Here is a 24,191-nt window from a genome sequence, read left to right as displayed (position 1 = left end):
TGAACATCAACAAGATCGAGGCTCTCCTGATTGGCTCCCGTCACCTCCTCACCTCAGGCGCTGACAGCATCACCATCCATGGTTGCACACTCCACCTTACTGAGCCAGCCTGGAACCTTGCCGTCTTTTGAACCTCAACTATCTTTTCTACCCCACATTTGTGCTACAACACGCTCCGCCTTCCCCAACCTAAGCAACATCGCCTGGCTCCGCCACTGTCTCACTCCGCAGGCCGCCGAAACCCTCATACACGCTTTTATCACATCCAGGCTTGACTATGCAAACTCCCTGTTTGTCAGCCTCCCCAACTGCTCCCTCCACAGGCTGCAGCCTGTGTCCTCTCCCGCACCAAGCTCCGTGACCCTATCATCCCCATCCTCAACCGACCACTGGCTTCCCATCACACAGAGGATTCAGTTCAAGATCCTGGTCCTCACCTGTAAAGCCCTCCACGGCCTTGTTAACCCCCTACCTTTGTGACCTCCTAACCCCCTACCAACCTACTCGCTCCCTCCGCTCAGCTGGCCCCGGCCTGTTTCACAACCCCCACCTCGCCCGCCTCACCATTGTTGGGCGAGCCTTCAGCCACTCTGCCCCCACCCTCTGGAACTCCATCCTGCATCCGTTCGTCTACAAAATATACAAATATACAGTCACTACACTTTACAGTATAACCTGTGAAGCACTGTGAGGTGTCCTTTCAAATTGAAAGGTGTTATATCATTGCAACACATCCCCAGTACCACATTGGAGTGACAGCATAGATGTGAGTGCGAAGTCCCAATGTAGGGCATGAACCCAAAACCTTCTGACGAAGAGGTAAGAATGCTACCAATAGAGCCAAGCTGAACCAAAAGCAACAGAAATAAATGAGAGTAGTGCAGTAGCTAGTGGAGGAGATAAGCGCAGCACAGACATAAGCAGAAATATCCTCTTCTGTACTGTAAACTTTCTGGGAATCTGTATTCGGTTTAAGTTGGCTACAGTTCAAATTCATTGAACAATTGTGAAATGACCTGGTGGAGTTGTCCACTAAATCTCATTGTATTATTTTTTTTGATTCAATGATGACTGTCTTTTTTGTATTGTAATCTATAGGTTGCTGGTTGGATCACCATGGAGTGGGGCTCCCCAGAACCGAATAGGAGATGTTTACAAATGTCCTGTCACAGGAACCCAACAAACCTGTGACAAACTCAACCTGGGAGGTGAGCATGTTGTAAAGTGGCCGTGATACTGCAATAAACTGAGATTAACATATGTAACTTCATTTAGAAGGCTTTCCTGGATGTAAAGATAACTCTGATACAGTCACTTTATGAGATATATTACATTAATATCTAATAAACAATACAATTTACACTTATATAGCAACTTGCTCACCAGGAGGACATCCCAAAGTACTTGATACTGCTGGTGGGCATCCGAGCTGGGCATGAGATCAAAGAGGGTGGGAAGTATTCTTTAATAAGGAATCCTAGTTGCTAAAATGGAGATTCCTTTCAGTTACTAGAAGTGTGTCATGCTCTATTGTAGGAAGAGTTCCCACAGAGTGACACAGTTTCATATTAAGAATGAGTTAAACCCCAGAATTTCCTAGAGAACCTAAAGAAGCCTTTTACTTTAAGAGTGGGATTTTTCTACACTTAATTTTTGGTATAAAGTTTCATTTGAAAACTAATCACAGTAGTGAAAAACACCATGCAGGCAAATTATTTGCTTTGTAGCTGAAATTCCTTGGAATATAAGTCAAACAAGGAAATAGAGTAGTGCAGCAGCTAGTGGAGGAGACATGAGCACAGACATGAGCAGAAATACCCTCTTCTGTACTGTAAACTTTCTGGGAATCTGTATTCTGTTTAAGTTGACTACAATTCAAACTCATTGAACAATTGTGAAATGACCTGGTGGAGTTGTGGAGTCGTGTACTTCAGTGGTTAGAGCACTCGCTTTGCAAGTGAGACACCTGGGTTCAATTCCAGGCAGGGCGAAACCTTGGGCAAGTTTCCTTACTCCACACGCCTAATAATAATCCCTCCAAAAAACAAAACAATAATAAATTGGTCATTTTCAATCCACAACTTTGTTGGACACTGCTGTACGCAATTGGCTGCCGTGTTTCTCCCAAAATATACGGTTAATTCACTTTACAGCATATTCTGTGAAGCGCTTTGAGACGTCTAGAAGATGTAAAAAGCGCTATATCAAATGCAAGGATTATTATTATTATTATGCTTGCAGTAAGAAAGGAATTCAGGTGGAACATGTTTACATTCCCAATAAAGCCATTGAAGGGTATAGTATAAGTGGGCTCGAGAGGTAACTAGTTGTTTCTGGAGGGAGAAGGGATTGAGGGATTTGGTCAGAAGGCAGAATTGTGGAGCTGAACGCAGTCAAAAAAAGAGATCTGTTTTTTTAGGTCAGATAGCCTTTAGCTGTTACTAAAAATTCTTAGGATCTTATCTTTAAATCAAAAGTTGTCAATGAAGCGAAACATTTTATCTCATTTATGAAAGAACTTTCAAAGTCTTTCACTTCATTGTTAAGATAAAGTAAGTACACTTTTTTAATAACCAACAGTTTTAAGTCTGTGTGCCCTGCCTGTCAGGAAATTATCAATATACAAGTAAATTAATAAAAATGATCCTTGCACTTGATAAAGTCAGTATTTCACAGGATTTGCTGTAAAGTATAGTGTCCGTGTATTTTTGCAGACAAATAATAGCATCCAATTTTCAGTATTTCTTAATGGAATTCCTCAATAAGGAATGATGGTCTGACGGTGGTGCCTTTACCCACCAGGTCAGCAACAACTTGCATTTATATCAGATATCAGCTCAGCCAGTTTATTTAATCATGATCAAGTAACTTCTGCAGTGTCATGACATGCTATTATTTCTGTAATAAATTAATTTTCACTATATTTCCCAATACCTATCAATCTGCAGATTAAAATTTACCACAAAATGTGGAGTCCTGTAGTTTAGTGGTTAGAACACTCGCCTTGTAAGCTGGAGGACCTGGGTTCAATTCCCGGGCAGGGCAAAAACGTTGGACAAGTTTCCTAGCTCCACACGCCTCTGTTTACCTAGCAGTAAGTAGGAACTGGTTATTATTTGATTGGCGCATCAGTTTTATGGTGGTAATAATCCCTTTCAAAAAAAGTGGGTCACTCAATGTACGACTGTTTGTGGGAAGCTGGTGTATGCAATTGGCTGTCGCGTTTCACCCACAAAATATACAGTCAATTCACTTTACAGTGTGAAGTGCTTTGAGACATATCGAAAACGTGATAATGCACTATTAAATTCAAGGATTATTATTATTATTAAAAAGTTGTAGCCAGGAGACAGGCTGATCAGAGTTGAGTACAATGCTGAGCAGGCTTCTACCAGTCTTCAGAACCAAAGTGATCTTCATTACATCACTTAAAAATAACTCCTCTAACACAGGCGTGATTAGACAAGACAGCACAAAAAGTTTTTTTTCCATGTACGAGCCCTGACCTGATCTAAATCTGCCAGATTAAAAGCAAACTACTAGTAGTATGCATGAGCAATGTCCTCCCACCTCTGTTGCTTTCCACAAGTATGACAAAGACCGTACTACAAACACAATCACTGAGCTCAACAGGACTACAAGCTTAGCAATACAATACATAGGAGGAATGTAGTTTAACTGTCGGTGCTATTATTGATGTCTGGTTGCATCATGCAAATTAATTTTCTGCCAATATGCCTGTGACCTCAGGGCATGCCAAACATATTACATATTTATCCGTCTTGCAAAAGCTCTCTTTGTGTAATGCTATCCAACCTTTTGAGATTTCAGGAATTACTGTTGTAATTTAGCTATTCAGATTATTCAATTATGTTTACTCAATAGTTTCCTAGTTCTACAGCTGGTGTTGAACATAGAGACTGGTCAACACTTAAAGATAAAAGAGAAAATGTAGACTTCAGAGTCATAGATATAGCTGCAGCATAGTGAAATACCGTAATGTTCCTAATGTAAAAAGGGATTTCAACTATAAGACAATTTCTCTCCCCCCTCCCCATTTTCGATTATATTTGAGAAAGAAACGAAAAAAGCATAACATGGTAATTATAGAGCAATCCACACCTGTATTTTTTGTAAAATTTTATAATAATATTATGGTACATTACAAATAATCTGATGACATGTTTTTCAAAGTTCTCTCTCTCTCTCTCTCTCGCTCTAACTTCCTATCTCCCTCTCTATAACTTTCTCTTTCTCTCTCATCTTCTCCTCTCTATCTGTCCACTGGTAATTAACACTTGTCTCACTATGATTTTTTGTCTGTTAATATGTTCAGTCAGACTACAGGCAACTCCTGTTGTGTGCATGCACGGGAATTGGGAATTTGCAAGTGTTTGACCAGCAAGTGTGGTGGATTCGAGACCCTAGTAACCTCACAAGCATGTGAGAAATGTCTTATGCATGCACACAACTGGACCTTTTTGCCAGTATAATTCAGCATTCTACTATTTTTCAAGGCCACAAACACTGTGTAAGGTAACGATTTTTAAAGTATAATTTGGGGAGTGGGAAATATTGGCTTATGTTCAAAACAATAAAGAACGATGATGAATAACTCTAACCCAATAACAACAACAACAACCGAATTACATTTATATAGGGCCATTCACATCCAAAGGCGCTGGACGGTCCAGGGATTGCACCCAAACTGGGTTGGGATCCAAGTGGGGATGGGGGCTAGGAGAATGGGGGCATGGGAAAGATAACTGAAGGCCAAAGACGAAGGTCTTGAGGTGAACCTTGAAGGGGTGAGACTCGACCAGACAAATGACACAAAAATGATATAATAACAATCCTTGCATTTTTTGCAATTTGCATTTGAAAATGCAGATGCCAAAAGTGCAAGGGCAAAAATTATCTATTCCGATATTCTCCTTGTGCCTTCTCATTGTGCGGCACAGCAAATCATTCCACATCAATAGAACACAGGAATTGCAAGACGATAAAAGACCAAGGTCCATCTAGTCCGCCTTCTTCCATCCTGGTTGTTGCATGCTACAATAATGGAGATGTTAACAGTAATTAGTTCTGTATGGATTAATCTACTAACACAGTGGAAAGCTTTGGGAACCTTAGATTCAACATTTGATATTTAATAAATGCATTTATTAAAAGCTTAGTGTCATTTTTCCCTCACTAAATATTATGGGATTTTCAGCTGTAAGTTTGTCAAACGTTGATATATTTTCAGAACTCCAAATAGCTTTAGACAGAGCAAATGTTAAACAATTGAACTAATAACAGCAGATGCTCAGACACAGGATACAGAAGTTACACGCTGATTAGACGTATTGCTGAGACTAACACTATTTTACTTTTTTTAACCAAGCATATATGTGTTGGTTTGAGATATGGTTTACCCCAGTGTTATTTATTTCAATGTTATATTCTTGTTAAATGATTTTATCTCCCTCACTTACTTGGAAAATAATTTATGCCCTGAGTTGGTCAGAGGTTGTTCAATGATGAACATATGGACCCATTGAGACTGTTTAACATAAGGCAGAACAGAAATGCTGAAATTCTTATTTGATAACCTTGGGATCTGTGAGGGCCAGGTAATTCCTTGAGGGTATGTGAGGGGGTTTCTTATCAGTGCAGGCCAGCACAGCAAGCAGCTTGACTAGTGAATGTTTGTGTGATTTTCTTCATCTTCTGCACAAAGTATTATTTGCAGTCACTCTCCACGTAGAAACATAGAAATCTACAGCATAGAAAAAGCCATTCAGCCCATTGAGTCCACACTGGCTCACAGAGCACACATATACATACATTTTCTTGATCTCTATTAACCAGTTACAACCCTTGTTTATCTTCATGGATCGGCAGAATGTATGCTTTTTAATGAACAAAATTAACAGGACAAAGTACACATTGAACAATGACCATTTATGTTTAAAGACGATATTTGCATTCTGCATTACTAGGATATGTTTTCTCCAGCAAAAATTACAAGAGTTAGTGAATAGTGAGCTCTTACATGCTAAGTAAAGTGGAGTCAGTAAAAGTAAAGTAAGAGTCCATATAACTACTGTCTTATAATGGGGGGAGTCCTGTAGCTCAGTGGTTAGAGCACTCGCCTTGCAAGTGAGACACCTGGGTTCAATTCCAGGCAGGGTGAAACCTTGGGCAAGTTTCCTTACTCCACACGTCTAATAATAATCCCTCAAAAACAAAACAATAATAAATTGGTCATTTTCAATCCACGACTGTTTGTGGGACACTGCTGTGCACAATTGGTTGCCGCATTTTGCCCACAAATATACAATCAATTCACTTTACAGTCTATTCTGTGAAGTGCTTTGAGACGTCGAGAAGACGTGAAAAGTGCTATATCAAATGCAAGGATGCTGACAGCATCAGCATCCAAGGCTGCACTCTCCACCTCTCAAAGCCAGTCAGGAACCTCGGCGTTTTGTTCGACCCTGAGCTGTCCTTTCTCCCTCACATCCGCACCACAACTGGCACCGCCTTCCATCACCTCCGGAACATCGCCAGACTACGGCACTACCTCACCCCTCACGCTGCTGAAACCCTGGTTCACGCCTTTGTCACCTCAAGGCTGGACTACGGGAACTCTCTCCTCGCCGGCCTTCCCGCCACCTCCCTCCACAAGCTGCAGGTCATTCAGAACTCTGCAGCTCGTGTACTGTCCCGCACCAGGCTTCGGGAACACATCACTCCCACCCCCGCTCGCCTCCACTGGCTCCCCATCCCCCAGAGGATCGAATTCAAGATCCTCATCCTCACCTACAAGAGCCTAATAATAATCCCTCCAAAAACCAAAAACAATAATAAATTGGTCATTTTCAATCTACGACTGTTTGTGGGACATTGCTGTGCGCAATTGGCTGCCGCGTTCGCCCACAAAAAGTCAATTCACTTTACAGTGTGTTCTGTGAAGCGCTTTGGGATGTCCTCCCGACGTGAAAAGCGCTATATCAAATGCAAGGATTATTATTATTATTATTATTATTATTATTATTATTATTATTATTATTATTATTATTCATGGCCTCGCTCCCTCCTACCTCTCCAATCTACTCTCCCCCTTCTTAGCTGCCCGTACCCTCCGTTCCTCTGGCTCCGGTTGCTCTACATCCCCCGCCCTAACTGCCCTACCGTTGGTGGCCGGACCTTCAGCCTCTCGGCCCCTAGGGTCTGGAACTCCATCCCCCAGTGCCTTCACCTTGCTTCCTCCCTTTCCTCCTTCAAGGCCGGTCTCAAGACCTTTCTCTTCGACTGTGCCTTCAGCTCCCCTCTCGACTCTCTACCCCCTCCTCGCTCCCTCCCTTCCCTCCCCTCACCCTGACCATTTCCCCCCTGCGCGGCTCCTGACCCAACTGTCCAGCACCTTGGGACGTTCTCCCGACGTGAAAGGCACTCTATAAATGAAATCTTGTTGTTGTATTATTATAATATAGTCAACTGTAAATGCAAGTTTGGGCAATAAGAATTGACATCGGCTTAAAGCAACAAAAATGTCATACTCCCATGGGTAAAATTGTGTACCTCAAAGAAGTTAACTACACCTAGAAGTGACTGTAAAGAAAAGAACATCAATCCATTATACATATTGTAGAATTCACAAAATTCACCAGTGTAATTACTGGTGAATTTTGTGCTCAACATTATGTAGGATATGAATGCTGAGAATAGAATACTTCAAAGGTCAGATCAAGCACTCCCATGTAGTCTCTCTGCCTGTATACCAAGGTGAACAGTGAATTCTACCCTGTGTGAGGGGAGCTGTATAACTGCAAGTTGTTGTTGTTGAACGTAAGAACATAAGATTAGGAGCAGGAGTAGGCCATTCGGCCCCTCGAGCCTGCCCCGCCATTCAATAAGATCATAGCTGATCTATTCTAATTCTACCTACCCGTCCCCATATCCCTTAATCCCTTTATCTACAAGAAATCTGTCAACCTCAGTCTTGAATATGTTCAAGGACTGAGCATCTACAGCCCTCTGGGGTAGAGAATTCCATAAATTCACTACCCTCTGAGTGAAGATGTTTTTCCTCAACTCAGTGTGAAAGGGCTTACGCCTAATTTTAAGACTGTGACACCTGGTTATAGTTTCTCCAGCCAGAGGAAAAAGTCTCCCACTATCTATTCTGTCATGCCTCTTAATAATCTTATAGGTTTCTATAAGATCACCTCTTATTCTTCTATATTCTAGAGAATGTAGGCCTAAATTGCTCAACTTATTCTCATAACTCATCCCTCTCATCCCAGGTACCAACCTAGTGAATCTACGTTGTACCCCCTCCAAGGCGAGTACATCCTTTGTTAAATAAGGAGACCAAAACTGCACACAATACTCTAGGTGCGGTCTCACCAGGGCCCTATACAGTTGCAGCAAGACTTTCCTACTCTTATATTCTAACCCTTTTGTAACAAATGCCAACATACCGTTAGCCTTCCTAATTGCTTGCTGTACCTGCAAACTAACTTTTTGTGACTGATGTACAAGGACATCCAAGTTCCTCTGAACGCTAACACTATCTCGTCTCTCCGCTTCTGAAAAATAATCTGCTCTACTGTTTTTGCCACCTAGGTGGATGACCTCACACTTCCCTACATAATACTTCATCTGCCACCTATTTGCCCACTCACCTAACCTATCTATATCCTGTTGCATTTTTTTAATGTCATCCTCGGTGTTTACTCTCCCTCCTAGTTTAATGTCATCCGCTATTTCGGATATATTAAGTTCGATGTCCTCATCTAGATCATTTTTGTAGATTGTAAATAGTTGAGGCCCAAGCACTGATCCTTGTGGCATTCCACTAGTCACATCCCGCCTTTCTGAGAAGGACCCGTTTATCCCGTTAGCCATTCTTCAATCCATGCTAATATTTTCACCTTAATTCCATGGCCCCTAATCTTGTGAATCAACATTTTATGTGGCACCTTATCGAATGTCTTTTGGAAATCTAAATACACTACATCCACTGATTCCCCCCTATCTAATCTACTTGATATGTCCTCATAAAAATCTAAAAGATTTGTTAAGCATAATTTCCCTTTTGTAAACCCATGTTGACTCTGTCTAATCATATTGTGATCCTCTAAGTATCCACTACGACATCCTTAATTAAGGATTCTAGAATTCTAGTTGCTGCTTTGTTGAGTTAGACTGAGGGCATTTTTTGTCCTGAGGGCCAGCACTTATGACCAACTGGGTGGAAATTGCACATTTGATGTACAAAAACAATATCAAAATTACATTTGTATAGCGCCTTTCACGTCGGGAGGACGTCCCAAGGCACTGGACAGTAAATGTTTCAGACCCGAGCTGGGGGTCGGGATCGTGGAGGGTGGAGGGCAGGAAGCGAAGCAGGGTGATCGAAAGCACAGTCGACGAGGAGGGTCTTGAGATCAGTCTCGAAGGAGGCAAGGGAGGGGGTGAAGCGAAGGGACGGCGGGGTGGAGTTATAATAATAATTATCCTTGCATTTGACATAGCGCTTTTGACATCTTCTAGACGTCTCAAACGGCTTCACAGAATATGCTGTAAAGTGAATTGACTGTATATTTGTGGGCGAAACGTGGCAGCCAATTGCGCACAGCAGTGTCCCACAAACAGTCGTGGATTGAAAATGACCAATTTATTATTGCTTTTTTTGGAGGGATTATTATTAGGTGTGTGGAGTAAGGAAACTTGCCCAAGGTTTCACCCTGCCTGGAATTGAACCCAGGTGACTCGCTTGCAAGGCGAGTGCTCTAACCACTGAGCTACAGGACTCCACAGCTGAATGAGTTCCAGAGGGTGGGGGCAGAATGGCTGCTAAAGGACACCAACAGCCAAAACAGAGAGGAGGATTCATCCCATTAATCTCAACTGAATTCAAAACTCATACTCAACAGTGAAAGAAAATGCGCTAATGCACAGCATCACTCAAAATCCTCTCAACCACTCTATTTTCAACGAAGGAACTGAAATTTCAGTACTTAAACTGGTTTAAATGTGTGATTAGAATGGTTTTGTTGGTATTTTTACACAGAGTGTTCTTGTGATTTACTACAAATAGCTGTCAGAACAGAATCCATAAAAACAGTTAAAAGGCAATTGGATAAATACATAAAGAAAAGTATTAAAGGGTTTGAGGAAGGAGCAGGATAATTGGATTGGAATATAATAGATAGCTTTTGCTGGGAAGCTAACCCTAACCTAACACGTACACAAAGAGCTGAATGATCTTCTATCTCGTTAACATTAACTTTTTTAATAATAAAACGCTGTTTTATTGTTATTTTCGTTTGATTGATCTTGCAGATGTAATGACTGTTCCAAATGTGACAGAGGTCAAGCAGAACATGAATGTTGGTCTCACACTTCTCAGGAATGAAAAGTCGGGTGGATTTCTGGTAATTATAAGTTTCTGGAATAAATATGACTTAAAATGTATCAGCTGACAACATTATCTTTAGGATCTTGCACATTTGTGCTGAATGTCAGAACCCCCAGATCTTGTAAGTTAACATTTAATAATCAGCCTGGAGGCTTCAGACTAAGCTTGCCCAAACACTAAACACGCGTCAGACTGTCTCAGTTAGCAAGTACTTCTGAGGTTGTGGGTCAATCCCTGCATCGGATCTTTGAGCTCACAGTCCAGACAGACTCTCCACAACAACAACAAAATTACTCTACCACAGTGCTGGGGGACAGTTCCATTATCGGAGACGCTGTCCTTCAGAGGAGACTTCAAACTCTTTAAACTGAGTCTGCTGTTCAGGTGGACATTAAAGAACCATTGTACTATTTGAAAAAGTAAGTGATCTTCTCTCAGTGTCCTCAGTAACAATCTTACAGATAAATTGGTATTCACCTATTTGCTGGTTGTGGGACATCACTGCGTATAAATTGGCTGCTGCATTCATCTACAAATTCATAAATTCATATATATTCATAAATATTCATTTACAAATGCATAAATTCAAATACAAATCCACAGGACAAAGAAACATTATGAAGTGCTTTGAGACATTTGCTGCAATACGTGCTATCTCAAATGTAAGGTTTATTATAACAAGTTCATAGTTTGGAGTCGGGAGGCATGGATTGATGCCCTCCTAGGCAAATAAATGAAATAACAAGCCAAAAATAGAACCTGGGGCTCAACATAGGGCTGAAAATATACAAACTAAAAGAGCTCACTTTAGAGTGACGCAAATGACACTCGGACACTGAAAGGAATAATTTGCTTTTGTGGAGTCACCAGCTGCTACTTTCTCTGTGTTCCTTAAGAAAGGTAAAAGGGGTCTTAAAAAATACTGCAAATATTACTCCGTTTTTCTAAAATACTGAAAGAATCTGAGATACAGTCAACATTTAATAATAATCCTTGCATTTGACATAGCGCCTTAACACGTCATCAAGATGTCTCAAAGTGCTTCACAGGTTATACTGCAAAGTGGTCCGACAAGTCGTAAAGTGTAAGGTAGACAATTTGCCCACATCAATGCCTCACAAACTGCCATAGAGTGAGTGACCAATTTTATCTGGGGGATTGTTAGCCAGGTCACAGGAAAAAACTCCCTTCATTTTCCAAATAGCGCCACGATACGTTTAACTTCTACCTGGACAACAGACGGAACTTGGTTTAACATATCATCCGAAGGACAGCATTTGTGGAGTCCTGTAGCTCAGTGGTTAGAGCACTTGCCTTGCAAGCGAGAAACCTGGGTTCGATTCCCGGCAGGGTGAAACCTTGGGTAAGTTTCCTTACTCTACACGCCTAATAATAATCCCTCAAGAAAAAAAAATAATAACAATTTGATCACTTAATCCACGACTGTTTGTGGGACACTGCTGTGCGCAATTGGCTGCCACGTTTCGCCCGCAAATATACAGTCAATTCATTTTACAGTATATTCTGTGAAGCGCTTTGAGTCATCTAGACATGAAAAGCGCTATATCAAATGCAAAGATTATTATTATCTCCAACAATGCAGCGGCTCTCCCAACACTGCATTGGAGTGTCAGCATAGACTATATGGGTTCCAAGTCCAAGATCCAAAATAGGCTGACACCATTTCTCAAACCTTTAAAACCACATTTACCCAAAAGTTTCCTAATGCTTTATTGACAGTGTTGTTTACTTATTTTAGACTTGTGGTCCTTTGTGGGCACAGAAGTGCGGGAGTCACTATTACCCAGTTGGAATGTGCTCTGAAATCGATTCAAGTTTCAAGCTGTCAAGAACCTTTTTGCCCGCTCTTCAATGTAAGCTACTTTATTCCATGTGTTTTTTAATATTATTTTATTTCCTTTGCATGTATTGTAGAATGAGTGATTGAAAAAGTCATTCATTAAAGTGTAAGCTACTGTAACCCTCCATGACAACAATTCTGAAATGACTGTCCCAATTTTGCATTGCACAACAACTGTTGCACATTTCATCATTTTCAGGGCTGGTCAGTTGGGTGTCTGACACATGAAGAAACTTATCACTTGAACATGTCCATTGGGTATGAGTTCAAAGTCTTCTGGGACAGTGCATTCCGCATTATCATAAATCTTAAGACTTTCATTTATTGTTCAAGTATACAGTAAACTCCTGATAACTTAACTTGGCTTAATTTGTTAGTAGCACTTAAGTCATCATGCTGTCAAGATCCCGGCTACATTTATTTATGTATTTATACATATGCCTAACTCACTAGGTTGGATAATTTCGTCAATGAGTCCCTTTCCCCCATGGAATGATGAGTTATCCTGAGTGGCGAGTTAGGCATATGTAAACCAACCTGCTCACCTTCAGCCTTTCTGTCCACGCCTTCTGGAACTCCATCCTGGAGCTCTTCCACCTCACCCCTCCCTTACCTCTTTCAAGGCCCATCTCAATTCCATCCTCTTCGACCATGCCTTCAGTCATTTGCCACCTCCACCCCCCTTGCCCTCCACCCCTCTTGACTCCAGCGCCCAGTTCGGTTGCAAACCCTTCACTGTCCCGTGCCTTGGGATGTCTTCCTGAAGTGAGAGGTGCTGTATAAATGCAATTATTTGTTGTTGTTTTCAGGAGTTTACTGGATACATAAGCCAAGACAAAACTGTTAGTAGAAACGGTCATTCATTTCATCAGCTGTGGTTATTTATGAAAATACATGATTCACCATTAACCTTGAGTTGCTTGTGCTTAGATCATTATCTTTCTGCAGTGTTTACCCAAGAGATTAATCTCATTATTTTAAAGCATGTTTGGAAAATGTTTCTTGCTGCATGCTATGGTGCTTCAGTCCATGACGTTCCTGTAAATATATTCATCGGCCCGCTCAGTGATCATTTACAAAACCTCAACTTCTACAAAAACATTTTGATGTTGTAATGTGCAGACAGTATGGTTGGTGTGTCAATTTTGCTCAGTGGTAGTACTATCGCCTCTGAATCAGAAGGTCGTGGGTTCAAGCCCCATGTTAAGCTCACATAGTCTATGCTGCCAATCCAATGTAGCGATGGGGATGTGCTGCATTGCTGAAGGTGCTGTCTTTCGAATGAGTTAATCCAAAGCTCCATCTGATTGTTCAGGTGGAAGTTAAAGACCCCATGGAACTATTTGAAAAGAGAAAGGAATTTTGCCCTGCGTCCTGGTCAACAATACCCCAGATAAAATTGGTCATTAACTTCATGACTGTTTGTGGTATATTCCTGTGCATAAATTAGCTGCAGGTTTTGCCCACAAAAAACACAATCATGACACTTTACACTAAATCTTGTGAAGGACTTTAAGACATCTCAACAGCATGATAAGGTTCTAAATAAAATGCAAGGATTATTATTGTAGGATTATTATTGTATACTTCCTTAACCCTTGATCTTTACAATTTTCAGAACCCAATGATTGGGCCAAGTTAACATATACTTATATATATTTGAACAATGTTTCAGCAAACATGTACAATTGCACTGAGTGACAATGGGTGTACACAATATAATGAATATGTATAATATTATGATTGAATTTGGTATATTTGCAGCTTGTGGATCCTTCATTGACATTGTGATAGTGTTAGATGGCTCCAACAGCATCTGGCCTTGGGATCCCGTCCAAAATTTCCTTACAGAACTAGTGTCAAGCTTGGACATTGGTCCTGGCAAAGCTCAGGTAACTGTGAATTAGTTTTGCTCATGTTTGATCTTTGGCTTTGTGGGTGTACAAGACATCCTGATTTCACTGATGTCACTTTGTATTCATTGATTTTGTAATTCCTGATATTTCCACATGTGGTAAGCAAAAAGTTTTTTTAATTATTTGATCATTTCATTTCTATAAAAGCCCCTAAGACTAAAAAGACACAGTAGTAAAAATTCCATTGAGTGTTATACACGACACCTATGATGATGGACAATTATGATGCAACATCCCATTCATGGCCAGCACTGACAAAAGCAGCGTACTTCTTTGATCACACTTTTATACAGCCTGAAGGGCAACATGTATAAACGCAAGTTGTTGCTGTGTCCAAAATTTGGCAAATTCTTAAATTCAGTTTTAATTTTTATACCGGCTTTCCGTGAGTTCTGTAATTACAGAAAAACGACTTCAAAATTAAGATTGATTCAGCAATTTCTGGACATTCTGAGATTTTACATAGAGTAAATCTGGAGCTGGATGGAATTTCTTCTCCCGCCCCCAGTATTATCAGTTAATTTTGAATCAAGTTTGTTACTTTGTTTTAGTGTCATCGCTATTTTGAAATGCACATGTGTAAATTGTGTCTCTGAATGTGTGATCCAATCAGGTGGGAGTTGTGCAGTACGCTGAAACTGCAAGATTTGAATTCAAGCTAAGTGATCACAAAACAAAAGCCGAAGCTGTAAAAGCTTCAGCTCGAGTGTCACAGATGCTGGGATCGGAAACAAATACTGCCCATGGGATTCGCTTTGCAAGGTGAACATTTCTTTTTGTTTGTTGAAAAAAAAGCAAGTTATTTTATTGATTAAGTGCTATGGGACTTTGCCCTGTGTGAGGGGTGCTATATGAATCAAAGTGATTGTTGTTGTTGATTTGCAATTATAAATGAAAATTACAATACTTGCTGCCATGTGTAGAAGATGCGCTAATGTTCCACCTGTTCCTCACAACTTTTCTTTTCATCTATGACAGATCTTTTCTTAATGCCGTGGTTATAATAAAAGTGCTAGTGCCTGTTTTATAGCAGTGCCAGCCAGGAATTAAGCAGCTGGTTGCACACTGCACTTGTTTATTGATCAAAATGGATTACTGCTTGCACATTGACACACACACACACACACACACACACAACTCTGCTCATGGTGTCTCAACATTGATAACTATTCAAGTTTGTGCGTAGATTCCTTTTCTAATGATAGCAAAATTTGAGCTTTGCAGATTTACTGCAGAGGATGCGAAACACATTGCTCCTGAAATTGTCTCCTTCTGATGGTGTCAGGATTTACGCTGACTCAACCTTCATTAATACAGCATATTTAGCAGCAAAGCATGAAAGTAGCACGGGTCAGCTGAAACACCTAGCAATTGCTGATCGGCTGCCTGAGGTTTAGCAGAGAATGTTCTGCTCTGTGTAATATCTACCTGCTTCCCCAGAAACCAGGCATTCTCACTTGATAATGGTAGAAGAAAAGGAGCGACGAAGGTTTTGGTTGTTGTAACTGATGGTGAATCTCATGATAGTGGCATTTTACCAAGTGAAATTGCTGCATGTGAGACGGAGCGAATTATCCGATTTGGGATTGCTGTAAGTAATTGTTACCCTTTTGTTAAAAATAAGAAAAATACAAGGCGTAAAAGTCTCCCTAACGGTTACGAAATTCTGCAAACTTTATCCCACAAAAAAATTGTTAAACATTGACTCTCTAAGTGAAAATAATAACGTTGGGAATGCACAACAGATTGGTCAACATTTCATAGAGAAAATCAGGTTTAATTTTCATCAGACTCAAAGGGAGAGGCTCCAAACTACTATACTTATATATAGGACTATACTATATATAGGACTTATATATAGGACTATACTATATTATATATAGGACTTGGCCAAACTACTATACCACTGATGTCATTTCCGGCAAGTTAGTCACAGGAAGTGATGTGGATATCATTTCCTGGGCACACTGTGTGTGCAAAGTGACATCAACAAGGCTTCTTGTGCATAGCATTAATACAATGCATACAAGAAGTGACAGCAGCCACACTTTCTGTGCAGAAAGCACCAGCACACAGTGCTTACAGTGATTACCTACGTTGTAAGGAGGCAGTTTTTTTTAGCACAGATAGCCAGTTAGCCAGGGAAACTTTTCCAAGTTCTAATGTATTATGAACAGGTCAAAAACTGACTGTCTACAATTTTTTAACTCAAATATTCTTGTTCTTGTATTTATTAATTTATGACTATTCTAAACAAACATAAACGGAAAATGTCAAGTTTAATTGGGTTTAATTAATTTTCTTTTCTCCAGTCAGTCAACGTTGGCCGACTGAGTGCCACTTCCGCATTTTAAGAAAGATGAACTCCCGAGATAGAGATCTTTCTAGAATGTGAATCCGTGACTGTCGAGAGCTATTTTACCGGAAGGACTTAAAAACAAGAAAACTGTCTGACTTGAGTCACCATGAAAAATTGGCAAAGGGGTTTCCCTTTGGGATTGTTGTCTGGGAAAGAGAGAATTATTAACCCAGGCATGAAGACCACATTTGTTTGGTTGTTTGTGTTCTTTGGAATTTAGCTCTTAGTACTGTAATTATTGGGTTTAATTTGCTTACATTTGGAATGCACAAAGCCTAGAGCAGAAATAAAGCACTGATGTGCTTTCTATCACTCTGCCTTTTTACTGCCACAAAGCATTAGTTATTTTAGACAATTTAAAAATGCTTTAGAAAGTTTGGAGTCGACTAATGAAATTGGGACACTTGTTTTTAAATCCATGAATGCAGGGAGGCAATTCCAGTGACTACTCCTCTCAAAGCCGATCACCTAAGCAAAGGTGACACTAGATATACAGCAGAACCCCCATTAAAACACACTTCATTGTAATGTGGGTTTGCTCATGGTGTAATTGAGCTGTGCACCCTGATGCTTACTTAAGAAAAAATCCAATATGCAAGCAGTGTCTCCATCGGGGCTTCAGAACGAGGCTGGCAGTGGAGAAGCCCAAAATGAACAATTTCTGGTCACTTTGCTAATGCCTGGAAGTTGAATATTTTAGCTTCCAGTGCGCAAGGTGGTAATTTGAAATGCCAGTGGAGCTGGCTGTCTCATGGTGAATGTGGAAACACTGACTGGTGATCGCATCCAGTAAAAGCATTGCTTGAGATTTTATCCCCCCCCTCCCCCACTAAAACACAACCACGTTATAATGGTACGCTACTGAACTGCTTCTATCCAATGCTACCACACACACGGGATTGTAGCTATCTGAATCACGATATATTATCAAACTTTTATCAACATAGATGGTAATAAAAATTTAGGTAGCTAATTTCAGAAATCAGAGCACCATTTTCCATTTGCTGTCTGAATTGTGCCAATATTTCCATTTGTGCTTTAGTGCAATCTCTATCACAGATTTAGTTTATGTTGATTTTTATTTTATAATAAAATAAATACTTTATTCTGAGACATCATTCCTCCTTAGCTGCCAGAATACAGTGCATTTGAACTAAGAAGTACATGATATAAACTAGTCTGTTCCCTGTGTCCCAAACTCATTATCACTCAGCCTTGCTTCACCAAGTTCACAATTCAGCAAAGTTCCAATTAACTAAAACTTTAGATACTGTTCAATGAAAAATAATCCTGAACTTGGACTAGTTAGTGAAAATGTGGAAATTATAATAAAGCAGAATATTTTGTTGTCATTTCATAGGTGCTCGGGTATTACAATAGGGTGGGAATAGACACAAGTAATTTAATCAAGGAGATCAAGTCCATAGCGAGTGAACCAAAAGAAAAGCACTTTTTCAACGTATCTTCAGAAGGAGCTTTGCTAGAAATAGCCAGTGCTCTCGGGGAACGGATCTTCAGTATTGAAGGTAAATCAATTTATCTTTATTTTGTTATTTTGGCCTGCAGCATGTATACTCTTAATACGTTGTCATTCTTTGCACCCTATTAATGTTGTGGCCTAGAGATATTTAGTCATGTATGGAACTCTGTCTGGTTTGGATACTTATAAGCTAGGTGATGGGTTTCCACATGTTATTAATAATTGGGATCCAATTTTTTAAGATTAATTATGAAAGATTTTTTGTTGTTCACCATTAAACTGCCTTCTTAATGGCGCTCATTACTGTAAATTTCTATCGTTCTATGTTCTACTGCCACATAATGAATTTATGGATCCAAACCACTGCATATTTAATTGGATTCATCTGCATGTAATACTGTGGGTTCAACTAGGAGAACATAACTTTAAGGGAAAGGTATTAACATTGTTTTATTTTTAAATGTATCAGGAACCAGTAATAAGAACGAAGATACATTTCTATTGGAAATGGCAGAAGTTGGATTCAGTGCACACTATACACCTAAACAGGTATTACCTTTCATTTCTAAACATTTTCAAGTCAGTGTGGGTCTCATAGAGATGATGACCAAGTTCTAGAGATTGAAGTGTCTGGTTTTGTTTGCACTCAGTAATTTAATAATAATTTCAGGTCGGAGTAGATTATTGGTTCATCTAAATTACCCATCTCATTCTCCACAAGATTTCTTCCACAGGGTCAAATCTGTGGGATTCCTAAGCACCTCCTGCTCCTTAAATTAAGGAAAAAGGTTTAGATGTGTTTTAAAGGGAAGCCTCGATCCCCTCCTTTTTCTCACCTACAAGCTCCATCTTGGTGATGTCAAACACAGACACAGGGTTAACTACCTCACCAGTCCCAGCTCAGTGTCGTGCTCTGCCACTATCAAGCGCTCTGGGACACTATCTTGCATAAGGCGTGCTATATAAATGCAACTTATTGTTGTACAAAAGTTTAATTTTGGAGTACGAAGAATAGCAGGTAGGCTGAGTGGAATACAGAGTTCTTCATTCCCTACTTCCCCACATGAAAACACACTCAGAACAGCTTCATTCCAGGAGAATGTGACTTTCCTAGTTTCTAAACTAGTAACCCTGATGTATGTGCAAGTGACAAAAAAGTGTAAATCCCGTAAAACACTTTGAGATTTCCTCCTGACATGAAAGGTCTTACATTCATGCAAGAATTATTATTATTATTATTATTATTATTATTATATTACACTATTGATTCTAAGAACTTTTGAAAGATTGGGTCAGAGGTCTGTTTCAATTGAGATGCTCAATAGAAATCAAGAGATGAGATAGTATCTTTACTAAGCTGAAGGAACACCTTACAGTTTTACGACTTGTATTAGCCACAGCTGATTTCATTGCTTTATTGTTGTGGAACCTAGTGCTGAGAAATAGATTGCCGTGACAGTGATGTGATGTTATTCTTGTTCAGTTATCAATTATTTCACTGCTTTGTTTTCTGCTGGCGACAGGTGATTTTAAAGTTAAAATGTCTTTTTCAGAGCCTCCTGATACTGGGAGCAGTAGGAGCCTATGACTGGAGTGGCACAATTGTACATCAGTCATCTGACGAAACTACCATCTTTACCAAAAAAATATTTGCAAGTGTTCTGCAAGACAGAAATGACAGCTCATACCTAGGTGAATATATCACTTTGAAAATATGCATTGCACGGTCATCTGTGGAGTACCTCGTTCTAACTCCTTTTCCTCACCTACAAACTCCATCTTGGCGATGTCATCCACAGACACAGGGTTAACTTCCACATGTATGCGGACGACATCCAACTCTACTTTTCCACTTCTCCTCTGATTCCAGATCCACAGGTGTTCTATAGTTTACTGTAAAACCAACAGCAGTAATGCCAGTGCTACTGAAAGTAAACAACGTAAGATCAAAAGAAAGGTTCAGATAAAAAAGCTCTTCTGGATTTGATCTCATCCTACAGTAATAGCAAACCACTTGCCATAGAGTAATAGTAGTTTAATGCTCATGATCTCTATGCACTGAGTTAAAACTCTCTCAGCTGAGCTGCTGAAAGTAAATGTGAGACAGAAAGCAGGGAGAGAGAATAATGGGGTAGAGACTTATTACCAGAGTGCTTAATATGAACCTTCTGGAGTTGAATTGATAGGAGGTGCAGTAATGTTTTGGTATGAAATAATAAACTAAGCTCTTTGGAGATTGCTTTAGCAAAGGAGGATATGAGCATTTCATTTGAGGCGAGAGGATTTGTGAACCCTAAACCTTAGTAGAAGAAGGAAAATTAAAGAGTAGATCCATTGAAGGCATGATGTCAGTCAGTTAAGCTTGAGAGAGAAATGTGGTAAAAATATTTCTGAGTTGTTCGATAATGCTAAGGGGATTAAGTATATAACATTTGGATTATATTTTAAAAATCGCTTTACTACTTTTCGAACCAGAAAGCGCTCCATTAATTAATCATTATATTTTATATCCAGGTTACGCTTTGACATCGCTGGTTTCAGCTGACTCTGTGTTTTATGTTGCTGGAGCACCACGTTTCCAACACACGGGACAGATAATCGTTTACACAGTTGGCTCAAATGGCGAGGTCACGATTAAACAGAAACAGAAAGGAGAGCAGGCACGTACAATGCTGCAGTTCATTCTTTTTATTGCAAACCTATTCTGATTTTTTAAAGAGTAAGTTAAAGAAACTCGAGATAACAAGAAATCTCTAAGCACACATTATCCAAACAAGGCTAGAAACAGGTGTCAGCCTAGCTCCATTAGTAATACTCTTGCCTCCAAGTCAGAAATTAATGGGTTCAAGCCCCATGTCCAGTCTTTGAACTCACAGTCCAGGACAACATTCCAATACAGTGCTGAGGGCAGCTCTGCACTGTTGGAGGTGCCTTCCTTTGGGTGAGACCTTAAACCAAGGTTCCATCTGTCTGTTCAGGTGGACATAAAAGATCCACGGCATGATTAGAAAAGAGAAGAGTTTTCCCGGAAGCCTGGCCAATAATCCGCCAAGATAAAAATGGTAATTCACTACATGGTTGTTTGTGGGACTTTGCACAGACACAACATTTAAGGTCTATATCAAATTGAAGGATGATTATTATTATAAACATTTATTAAGTTTTGCCCTCTTGAGGAGAAGAATTTGTAAATAGTTTGTAGAAAGTTGAACAAAACATTCTGTTTATTGCTTTAAAAACATATATTTTTGATTCCAATCCTCTTCAGTAATAAGACACAAAATGAGGCAGCCTTGGGCAAATTTCCTTACTCCACATGCCTCTGTTTACCTAGCAGTAAATAGGAACCCAGTTGTTAGTCGATTGGCGGATCGTTCACCGTGGGTAATAATCCCTTCAAAATAAATACAATAATAATTTGGTCACTCAATCCATGACAATTTGTGGGACATAAGCTGTGTGCCATTAGCTGCCACGTTTCACCCTCAAAATACACAGTCAATTCACTTTACAGTATATTCTGTGAAGGGCTTTGATACGTCTTGATGATGTGATAAGGCGCTATCTCAAATGCAAAGATGATTATTATTATTATGAGCAAACCATCCTTCTTCAGCCACTTTATCAGAAGCCGTGTCGGAACCTTGTCCTCCTACACACAGCTGCTCTCCGTGACTGGAGAAAAATGTGTCAAACGCAACTGTTGTGTCTAGGGAGAGAATAATATCCAGGGTTTGTTTGGAGGAAGGTCTCTTAAAGGAACATCGGAAAACCACACAAAGAAACAATCCAACAATTTGTATTTGTATTGTCACCATAGCTATAAAAATATTAAAAGCTATTAAATATTTGTTCAGCCACCCTCCTACCCCTACTCTCCCTGCTCTCCACCACTCCTGATCCCAATCCCATACTCAGGTCCATATCCCTGACTGTCCAGTGCCTTGGGACGTCCTCCCAACGTGAAAGGCGCTTTACAAATGTAATTTGTTGTTGTTGTTGCAAGTACCCAACCTTCTTTTATAAAATTGCACTTGATAAATGAATGCTGTTTCCATTTTGTCTTCAGCTGGGGTCTTATTTTGGCAGTGTCTTGTGCTCTGTGGATGTTAACCGTGATTCGTTGACAGACATACTGTTGGTTGGTTCACCAACATTCATGGGTGAACAAAAAAATGAAGAAGGAAGAGTTTATATGTTCTCCGTCAATGAGGTGAAATATTTTTCTGCTCAATAGAAACTCATCCAGAATATGTACAAAACTGTTGATAGATTAAGATTCTCTTTTTAGCAAATGTTGCCACTCCATTGTATATAGATTTTTCCAGCCAATGTAAAGACATTAGGAACAGGCGTTATGCCTGTCAAGCCTGCCGTACTATTTTCTTAGATCGATTTCAAGATTCTCACACTCATCTTCAAATCCCTCCACCTTGCCCTGGCACCTCTACCTCTCCAACCTGCTTACTCTCCAACCCACTACCCACTGCCTCCGCTCAACTGGCTCCAGCCTTCTGCTTGTCTCTCATGTCCTCTGTTCCACTATTGGTGGCCACGCTTTCAACCACTATGCCCCGGAACTCTGGAACACTCTCCCTCTATCCCTCCGCCTTACTCCCTCCCTCCCTCCCATCTTCAGATGGTGCCGAACCTTCTTCTTCAACAGTGCCTAAAAGTCACCTCCCCCGGCTTGTCAACGTGCTCCACCACTGTCAAGCACTCTGGGACTTTACCCTGCATGAGGGGCGCCATATAAGTGCAAGTTATTGTTGTAGCTCACGCTGATCTGTACCTCAATATAATTTGCCTGCCTTTTCTCTGTATCCGCTGATGCGCAAACTGAATAGGAATTTATTTACTTCCCTCTTAAACATTCCTGATCCTAAATTAACATTCCTTTGGGGAAATGAATTTCACAATTCTCTGAGGAAAGTGATGACTTCTGATTTCTTGTACTAATGGGTCTAGCTTTAATTTGTAGATTCTACACTCTTGTATCGGATTCTGCAACCATAGGAAAGAATCTCTTATTCACTTCAATTACTTTTGCACCTCGATCAGATCATCTCCCAGTCTTATTTGTTGAAGGGAGTCCAGTCCTAATTTGCCCATTCTATCCTCACAACTAAACCCCTTAAATCCAGCTGTTCAGGTTTCAAAGCAAATACAGTACAACTTTTCTAAAGTGTGGTGTCCTAAACTACAAGCAGTATTCCAAATGGGGGTGATTAGGGCATTATATAACTGTATTGTCACCAAAGCTATTAAAATAAAAGGTTGCATTGAGTAGAAGTTGAAATAAGTCATTCTGCTGTGAATAGCAGATTCCATGCTAAGAAATGTGCAGTTATCAAATGTCTGAAGCTTGGAATGTGCTGAAGAATCCAGTGTTCAGTACATTGGGTGCTTTACAAATAAGATACAGAAATCCAATTACGGTCAGCAAAGCAGCATTAGCAAAGAGAGCCAGTGGTCTTTAGGCTGCCCTCACATCTCCCCCACAGTACTACTCACTTCACCACATTACTACCAAAGTTGGTGAGTATTGTCACTTCCTCTCTCCTTTTTTAAATGGGTCTAATGACCTGGCCTCCACCACCTTTACTGGCAACCTGTTCCAGTCATTGATTACTCTCTGGATAAATGAAAAGCTTTTAAGAGAAAAGTGGATAGGTATCTGGGGAAGACGGGTTTGCAGGGTTATGGGGAGAAAGCTGGTGATTGGGGTTAGTGAAAGTGACTTGCTCTGTCAAAGAGCCGGCACAGACTCGATGGGCCGAATGGCCTCCTTCTGTGCCGTAACATTCTATGAATCTATGAAAAAGCTTCCTCGTGTCTGTTCTGTACAGGCAATGTAACTCAATGTCTCTGTGTGTAACTTAACAGGGAATTCTGACTAAGCAAGGTGACCTGGAAGGCCCTACTAGATCTGGGAACACTCGGTTTGGAGCCTCCATTGCTGTCATTTCTGACATTAACCTGGATGGTTACAATGACATAGCAGTAGGAGCACCGTTAGAAAATGACAATCGTGGAGCGGTTTATATATACAGTGGACACAAAACCACAATCCAGCCCAAATCCACACAGGTAAGAGATTCCTGAACAAAAACTTCAGGATGCACAGTTAGCCTAACTGAGACTTTGTGATTAAAATT

The 24,191-nt window shown here is 40.2% G+C and overlaps 1 protein-coding gene across 1 annotated transcript in view; it reads left to right on the top strand.

The window, feature by feature from the left end:
- The window catches only part of itga2.2 (integrin, alpha 2 (CD49B, alpha 2 subunit of VLA-2 receptor), tandem duplicate 2), a 78,151-nt gene that overhangs the window by 24,850 nt on the left and 29,110 nt on the right, over positions 1-24,191 (top strand). Inside the window, exons 3-14 of the mRNA XM_007892202.2 lie at positions 1,099-1,208; positions 10,342-10,433; positions 12,177-12,291; positions 14,043-14,170; positions 14,808-14,956; positions 15,635-15,785; positions 17,914-18,079; positions 18,503-18,582; positions 19,587-19,725; positions 20,548-20,693; positions 22,103-22,246; positions 23,920-24,123. Of these exons, the coding sequence (XP_007890393.1) occupies positions 1,099-1,208; positions 10,342-10,433; positions 12,177-12,291; positions 14,043-14,170; positions 14,808-14,956; positions 15,635-15,785; positions 17,914-18,079; positions 18,503-18,582; positions 19,587-19,725; positions 20,548-20,693; positions 22,103-22,246; positions 23,920-24,123 (1,624 nt within the window). The remainder of the gene's footprint in view (positions 1-1,098; positions 1,209-10,341; positions 10,434-12,176; positions 12,292-14,042; positions 14,171-14,807; positions 14,957-15,634; positions 15,786-17,913; positions 18,080-18,502; positions 18,583-19,586; positions 19,726-20,547; positions 20,694-22,102; positions 22,247-23,919; positions 24,124-24,191) is intronic.

Source organism: Callorhinchus milii, unplaced genomic scaffold, assembly GCF_018977255.1.
Source record: "Callorhinchus milii isolate IMCB2004 unplaced genomic scaffold, IMCB_Cmil_1.0 Scaffold1, whole genome shotgun sequence".
Classification (NCBI taxonomy): Eukaryota; Metazoa; Chordata; class Chondrichthyes; order Chimaeriformes; family Callorhinchidae; genus Callorhinchus; species Callorhinchus milii.
This window is presented reverse-complemented; position numbering and strand designations above follow the sequence as displayed.